The sequence below is a fragment of the Salpingoeca rosetta genome (assembly GCF_000188695.1).
Source record: "Salpingoeca rosetta unplaced genomic scaffold supercont1.6, whole genome shotgun sequence".
Lineage (NCBI taxonomy): Eukaryota > Choanoflagellata > Craspedida > Salpingoecidae > Salpingoeca > Salpingoeca rosetta.
In genome coordinates this window covers 1,557,208-1,563,791 of record NW_004754928.1, presented here as the reverse complement: position 1 = coordinate 1,563,791, position 6,584 = coordinate 1,557,208, and the positions used below count along the sequence as shown (strand labels likewise).

Genomic DNA, 6,584 nt, shown 5'->3' with positions numbered 1-6,584 from the left:
ATTGCAGACGAAGAGACCTCAACACCAGGACTGCGCTTCAGCACAAACACGTGCATGGCTCTTAACCTCCCCTGCGCGTCTTCCTCTCCGACCCGTCCACAACATCAAGCTGACTTACCCTCTTGAGAAGACCGGCTTGCTCAAAGTGCTGCGAAGCATCCAAGCGGGTGAATTAGGTGGATACAACAAATACACGTGTGTGTGTGTGCAAGATCTTCATGAGAATGGGGTGAAAGCCGGACACAAACATGCTCCTGCACGGTGCTTCTATTCACACACACACACACTCACTCACTCACTCACTCACTCACTCACTCACTCACTCACTCACTCACTCACTCACTCACTCACTCACTCACTCACTCACTCACACACACACACATCGCTCGACTCACGTGGACGACGGGCTTTGACTTTGTGAAGTACGTCTCGACGCGCTGCGCGATGGTCTCCTCGTTGTCATCGCTGCGCCCGGACGACTGCCCGCGCTTCAGGCACCGGTCCTTCATCACCTCCGCCGGCACGTCAAAGTACAACGCAAAGTTGCAGTCCCGCTCAAACTGCACAACAGGTTGCGTCCATGTACGCATGTGTGTGAGCGTACTTTTGAGGAAGGGAACAGCGCCGAGCCAGCCATGTTGGCGTCACGCTCGCACGCACACAAACTACCCCACACTCCCATCCCTACCCCACACTCCCATCCCCACACTCCCATCCCCCACTCCCTACTCCCTCACTGACCTTCTTCTTAAAGTCGTGGACTTGGCTGATTTCGCGCGGGAACCCGTCCAGGAGGACCTTGATGTCGCTTCCGCTCGCGGCCACGAGGCTCTCCATGGCATCCGCCAGGATCTCCAGCGTCAGCTCTGTCGGGATGAGCTTGCCCTCCTTCATGATCTCCTTGACCTTCTCCGCGCGTGGGCTGTCCTTCTTCACCTCATCACGGAACAGGTCGCCAGTGGACACGTGCTTGAAGCCAAACTCCTCCGCAATCTTGGCGCACTGCGTTCCCTTCCCAGAGCCAGGTCCGCCTGCAGTGTTGGGGAAGAGAGGTGGAGGAAGATGAGAGAGACGGAGATGGAATGAGGGAGGGTGAGACGTGATGTGTGAGCTGGAAGATGCAGACGCGCACGGCACACACACACACACATTACACACACAAATCACACCTCACCAAGCACAAATACGATGAAGACGTTGGCAGTCTGGCTTTGCGAGGGCGCAGAAGAAGGCTGTTGCTGTTGTTGTTGCTCCTGCTGCTGCTGCCCTCCTCCTTGTTCCTTGGACACGGCCGTTGCCTTGGACCCGTTGCACCCCATCCTGTTGCTTGCTTGCTTGCTTGCTTGTCTTGTCTCAGTTTGCGTTCAAACTTGCGTTGGTGTGAATGGTGTGCATCTTTGTTGGCAAGCAGGCGACGAAGCAAGACGTGTTGACGATTTCGTGCAATTCCACAAAACATCCAACCAACCTCGCTTATCAAGAGAGACACAGACAACACTGCTTATCGCTCCTCGTGCACCAACCAACGCACACACCACCCCACACAGAGCGCCATGTCCATGTCGAGAGTGCAGCACGTGCTTCGCCGAATGGCTTCGTCGTCCACGGCAGCAGCAACCGCAGCAACAACCACAACAACCACAACCGCAACGACAGCATCGGCGGCGGCAGCGACTGGCGCGCACAAGCTGCACGCGGTGCGCTTGGTGCGCAGCCCAATCGGTCACCCACAGGCCTTGCGCGACACGCTGAGCTTACTGGAGCTGAAGCGTGTGAACAGCGTCGTCATTCACAAGAACACGCCCGTGGTCAACGGCATGTTGAACAAGGTCATCCACCTCGTCGACGTGCAGCCGGTACAGTACCGACCGGACGTCAAGACGGCGGACGGAAAGCCCTTTGTCACCCCAGATGGCGTCGTCCTTGGCGCTTCAGAGGAAGACTTCCTCAAGTCCCTCAAGTAATGGCAACCAAGAAGTTATCCGGTACGCATGCGTGTTTGTGTGTTCGTGTATCTGTGTCTGTGTCCGTGTCTGTGGTTGTGTGTGTGCGTGTGTGTGTGTTCGTGTGTGTGTGTCTATCTATGTATACGTGGTCGTGCATGTTCATGTCATTGCCAACAAGTGTGTATGGCGACACCCCTCACCCTCACCCGTTCTCTCACGCGTGCACTCCCGCCTACACGTGTCGCAGGGAGGCAACTGTATACATGACAAGCAGGACAGAAGAGAGAGAGAGAGAGTGAGTGTGTGTGTGTGTGTGTGTGTGTGTGTGTGTGTGTGCGCTGTGCTTAGGTTCACGGGTTCGTGTGCCTTGGTTTGTGTGCACGCCGCACATGCGTGATGAACAAGAGAATAAACATTCATATCAACCACCGTCCCGTGTATTGTCATGTCAAGCAAGCAACCACCCCACACACAAACCATTTCACACCACCTTCACCACCACCACCAACAACAACAATGACTGTGAGTGCGTTGATTGTGCTCACCGTGATCAGTGCGGCTGTTGTTTCTAAAGCAGGCAGTGCACAGGACGTGCAACTCTCCCACACACACGACTGCGACGTGTGCGAGGTGCGTGCAAGGGATGCTCTGAAGGTTGCGCGTTGCTTTGGCGCGTTCTTGCCCCGTGGCATCGCTCACGGTGGTCACTCTGTGACAGGCGGTAGCCATGCAGTTGGAGGCTGCGCTATCGAGGGAGCTGGAAGCGCGTGCGCACCGCCCGTTAACCGAGACGGCGCTGTTGGACTACTTCGACGGCTTCTGCCAGGACGCCAACCCCGCCTTTCAGCAGTACGGCCTCACGCAAGTCGCGGGCATTCCTTTGGTGTGTTCCACATGCGTACACGCGCGCGAAAAGGAAACAGCGTCTAGGTGGAGATGCAAAACCTGCTTGCAACTCGCTCGCCTTCCCGCCACCAACGTGTGCCATGTTCCCTAACAACTGCCTGCAGTTCACGGGACCTGGCCTGCCCGGATTCAACGCCAGCACGACCTTCATCACAGAAGACACACAGGTGTGTTTATTTGTCTGGCTGGCTGGCTCTGGCTTGCATGACAACCACCACACCATCTCACCACACATGACAACCACCCATCTCACCACACATGACAACCACCACCACACACACACGCACACACACACACACACACACACACGCACGTATGCACAACCCGGATCACACTTCACCAGCCTTGCGTGTGCGCACGTGTGCCAGCTCCTCCTCCGTCGGCGCGGGAAGAAACCAGCGAATCCACTCATCATCATCACCATCACCATCACCATCACCATCACCAGTGACACCACTAACTGCATTTCCCCTCACTTTTCCATGGCCCACACGCACACCACTCCTCTCTCTTCCTCGTCCCCCTGCTCCCCTGCTCCCCACTGCCACAGCTACAGGTGCTCTTGATCGCACCTGTGCACGTCCCCTGCCACCATCTCCCTTCTTTCCTTGCACCGTGTCCCTGCCCCGCTGTTTCGCCCTCGCCGACTTGTGCACCGGCAGACGCGACGGCGACTGAAGCAACCGCTCCCTGTCACGCCGCTGCTGTTGTTGTTGCTGCTGTGGTCGTGATCGTGGTTGCGTGGTCCCCTGTGCCTGGCCATGCACGTGTTGCGTTGTCTGCTGCGCCTGCGTTGTCTGCTGTGTCTGCTGCTGTGGTGAGGACTGGGCGCTGCGCGGAAGGCGGCTCGACCCCGATCACACCTTGCACCTCCACCACTGTCATCAACACCGACAACAGCTACTGCCGTCGCGACTGGGGCCTCCACCGCCCGCACACGCTCGGACCCGAGCACTCCACACCACCATCACCACCACAGCCACAACCACAGCCACAGGTACCGGAGCAGGCGCGGGCAAACGCGGCAGAACACGAGCGGCTATTGCGACAGCAGCGAGAGGTGGAGATGGAGGAGAGAAGACGACAACAAGAGCAACAAGAGCAACAACAGCAACAGCAACAGCGTAAGCAGCGGCCAGTGCAGATTCCACAACATGTGCTCAGACGCATGCAGGGCGGCGAGCTGTGATCGTGGTTATGACGTAACGTGGCGATGTGCAATGACACTCGTTGTGTGAACGTCCCCTTCCGGCCACACACCTCGAGTAAACTATTGCAGCTCCAACATGATTGACTGATGTGAAGCACGCAACCTCAGTGTGTATTGGAGACTAAGAGACAGCACACACCACACATCACATGCACACACTCAAACAATCACCACGCGCTCCACCTCTCTTCCTTCACACAACCATCTCTCTAACTCTCCCCCCCCCCCATACACACACACACACAAGCACACCAAACAACATCCTCCGTGGTGCATTAGGGCAGGCGATCCCTGCGGCGGCGGGCAACGTCCCAGTTGTACACGCGGGCCATGTTGACCTCCATCGTGGTCTGCTGGTCGCGCACGTAGTCGAGTGACTCGAGCGTCACCTTCAGCTTGCTCTCCGCCTGCTCAATGTGCGACTGCAGGATGGTCTTGGCCTCGGCCACATCATACTCAAGCATCACGTTGGCCTGGAGGGTAGGGGGGGGGGGCGTTGAAAAGAAAGAAGGGGGTGAGCGATGCAAGGGAAGGAGGGACGTACATTGCATATCAAAGCAAGCGGGAGAGCAAGCACGCATGATAGACACGCGTACGAAAGATAGTCACATGTACACAGGGTAGACAGTGGCACAAACGACAGACACCTACACACGAACGACAACCGTATGCATGAACACCCACACCACACACACACACACACACACACACACACACACACACACACACACACACATACGCATCCGCACCACACACATACGCATCCGCACCACACATTCGAATCCCACCTCTCCCCTGTATACGTACCCCGAGCCAGAGGCAGACTTTGGAGGTGTCTGTAATCTTGGCGCCGACGTGAGCGTTGTCGGTCAAGGAGAACGTCGTCTTGAGCTCCTCCCCACCGTCCTGCAATCCATGAAAGCACACAAGCGTAAGCACGATGATGAACAAACAGTCCACAACACAACAGCATTTCAAACAATACCCGCGACACAACACACGTACGTTGGCCTTCTCGACGTGTGATACGGCCGCGAGCGTCGACTTGAGATCGGGAAGACGTGCCTCCAGCCTTTACAACGGGAAAAGACGGTGCATGCAATGTGACACCAAGAAGATGAGTGTACACTACACACGCGCGCACACATTTACACACACAATGACACACACAAACACACGTGTTCACACACACACGCACAATGACACACACACACATCCTCCCTTCCCCCCCCCCCCACCACCACCACACACGCACTTTTGCCGCTGGCTTTCGAGGGTGGCCTCGATCATCTTGTAGCGGCTGTACATGTGGTCCAGCACACGAAGCGCCTCCTCCGCTGTCTTTCCAAACTGCTCCTTCTTCATCACGGCCTCCACGTCCTCGATGAACGGCGCTCGGCGGATCCCGTTGAGCTGGTCCTGGGCGCCATCACCGCCACTGCTGCTGCTGCTGCTGCTGCTCGCCGCCTTGCTGGACATTGTGCTTGCTTGCTCGCTTGCTTGCTTGTCGTGTTGTTGAACGTTGGTTGGTTGTCGTGTGTGGTTTGTGTGTTGTGGGAGGTGGCATACTACAAATAGCACAACGGCATAGAAACAAGCCTTCGATACAAACCAAACCACAAAAGCACTCAACGTTGACAACAAGCAAGCAAGCAGCTAAACAGCACCACACACCACTCAAGCAGCAGCCATGGCAGAGACGATTGACGGCAAGAAGGAGGAGTACCGCAACTACCTCGAGTCCAGCGGCGTGATTGACTCCATCACAAAGGGTACGCGTGTGTGTCTGTGTGTGGCTGGCTGTGTTTGTTGGTGTTTGTTGTGTGTGTATGTGTCGGTTCAGCTGTTTGTTGGTGTTTGTTGTGTGTGTATGTGTCGGTTCAGCTGTTGCGATCTTGCATTCACCACCCCTCCACCACACACTACCGCAACACCCCTCCCCACGCACCCACCTCACCACCTCTCCACTGCATCACCTACAGTGCTCATTGGTCTGTATGAGGAGAGCGAAAAGCCGGAGAACCCGCTCGAGTTTATCCAGCAGCACCTCGCCGCCAGCATCGACGGCGCATCAGACATTGAGGCGCTCAAGAAGGAAAACGAGGAGCTCAAGGCGCGCGTCGAGGAGGTGTGTTTATGTGGGTGGGGGAGGATGTGTGTGGACGTCTCTCTGTGTCTGTGTGTGGGTGTGTCTCTCTGTATCTCTGTTTCTTTGCCTCTCTGTGTCTCTGTCCATGCACTCGTGCTTGAGCATGTTTGTCGTCAACTCTCGTCCCCCCCCCTTCCTTTCCTGCTCGGCTCAACTTACACATGGCTCATCTCCGCCTCCTCTTCTCTCCTGGCCTAGAACAGCTGATGGGAGAAAAACAATGAGCTGAAAAGAATGGTTGAGGGCACCGAGGGCGAGCAAGACAGCTAAATGTCCAGCGCTGTGTTGTATCGCTGTTGTCGTTGATGTTGATGCTGTGCCATACCTCTTGTGTTGTCTCTTGTCAAGTGTTTCTTTCCTTTGTCTTTGCCGT

The 6,584-nt window shown here is 56.2% G+C and overlaps 6 protein-coding genes across 6 annotated transcripts in view; 3 read left to right on the top strand and 3 right to left on the bottom strand.

Moving 5' to 3' along the window:
- Positions 1–61: 61 nt before the first annotated feature.
- On the bottom strand, positions 62–1,435 carry PTSG_02927 (cytidylate kinase; the record flags this gene model as incomplete). Its single annotated transcript, XM_004996383.1, has 4 exons — positions 1,175–1,435; positions 742–1,031; positions 396–560; positions 62–148 (listed from the first exon to the last, which is right to left on the bottom strand). The coding sequence occupies exons 1-4, from the start codon at positions 1,317–1,319 to the stop codon at positions 62–64; spliced, it is 687 nt and encodes a 228-aa protein (XP_004996440.1). The 5' UTR covers positions 1,320–1,435.
- Positions 1,436–1,449: 14 nt separating this feature from the next.
- Positions 1,450–2,258, top strand: PTSG_02926 (50S ribosomal protein L30). The gene is made up of 2 exons (XM_004996382.1): positions 1,450–1,985; positions 2,194–2,258. Exon 1 carries the CDS (start codon positions 1,554–1,556, stop codon positions 1,962–1,964), a length of 411 nt encoding a protein of 136 aa, XP_004996439.1. The 5' UTR covers positions 1,450–1,553; the 3' UTR covers positions 1,965–1,985; positions 2,194–2,258.
- Positions 2,259–2,462: 204 nt separating this feature from the next.
- PTSG_02925 (uncharacterized protein) lies at positions 2,463–4,131 on the top strand (the record flags this gene model as incomplete). Its single annotated transcript, XM_004996381.1, has 4 exons — positions 2,463–2,576; positions 2,665–2,829; positions 2,957–3,019; positions 3,403–4,131. The coding sequence occupies 4 exons, from the start codon at positions 2,463–2,465 to the stop codon at positions 4,039–4,041; spliced, it is 981 nt and encodes a 326-aa protein (XP_004996438.1). The 3' UTR covers positions 4,042–4,131.
- Positions 4,132–4,146: 15 nt separating this feature from the next.
- PTSG_02924 (uncharacterized protein) lies at positions 4,147–5,626 on the bottom strand. Its single transcript, XM_004996380.1, has 4 exons — positions 5,318–5,626; positions 5,068–5,134; positions 4,870–4,968; positions 4,147–4,535 (listed from the first exon to the last, which is right to left on the bottom strand). Exons 1-4 carry the CDS (start codon positions 5,539–5,541, stop codon positions 4,338–4,340), a joined length of 588 nt encoding a protein of 195 aa, XP_004996437.1. The 5' UTR covers positions 5,542–5,626; the 3' UTR covers positions 4,147–4,337.
- A 38-nt stretch (positions 5,627–5,664) lies between these two features.
- PTSG_02923 (C-Myc-binding protein) lies at positions 5,665–6,418 on the top strand (the record flags this gene model as incomplete). The annotated part of the gene is made up of 3 exons (XM_004996379.1): positions 5,665–5,834; positions 6,045–6,190; positions 6,410–6,418. Exons 1-3 carry the CDS (start codon positions 5,753–5,755, stop codon positions 6,416–6,418), a joined length of 237 nt encoding a protein of 78 aa, XP_004996436.1. The 5' UTR covers positions 5,665–5,752.
- A 59-nt stretch (positions 6,419–6,477) lies between these two features.
- PTSG_02922 (uncharacterized protein) overlaps positions 6,478–6,584 on the bottom strand; it is a gene marked incomplete at both ends in the record, with an annotated part of 4,745 nt that continues 4,638 nt past the window's right edge. Inside the window, one exon of the mRNA XM_004996378.1 lies at positions 6,478–6,575. Coding sequence (XP_004996435.1) covers positions 6,478–6,575 — 98 coding nt within the window. The remainder of the gene's footprint in view (positions 6,576–6,584) is intronic.

Excerpts from the sequence above, each read along its gene's own strand:
- PTSG_02924 (XM_004996380.1), bottom strand. The coding sequence starts at position 5,541 with ATGTCCAGCAAGGCGGCGAGCAGCAGCAGCAGCAGCAGCAGTGGCGGT. Across the intron at positions 4,969-5,067 it reads CACACGTCGAGAAGGCCAAC|GACGGTGGGGAGGAGCTCAA; the intron begins GTACGTGTGTTG and ends CATGGATTGCAG. Across the intron at positions 4,536-4,869 it reads AAGTCTGCCTCTGGCTCGGG|GCCAACGTGATGCTTGAGTA; the intron begins GTACGTATACAG and ends CCTACCCTCCAG.
- PTSG_02926 (XM_004996382.1), top strand. The coding sequence starts at position 1,554 with ATGTCCATGTCGAGAGTGCAGCACGTGCTTCGCCGAATGGCTTCGTCG.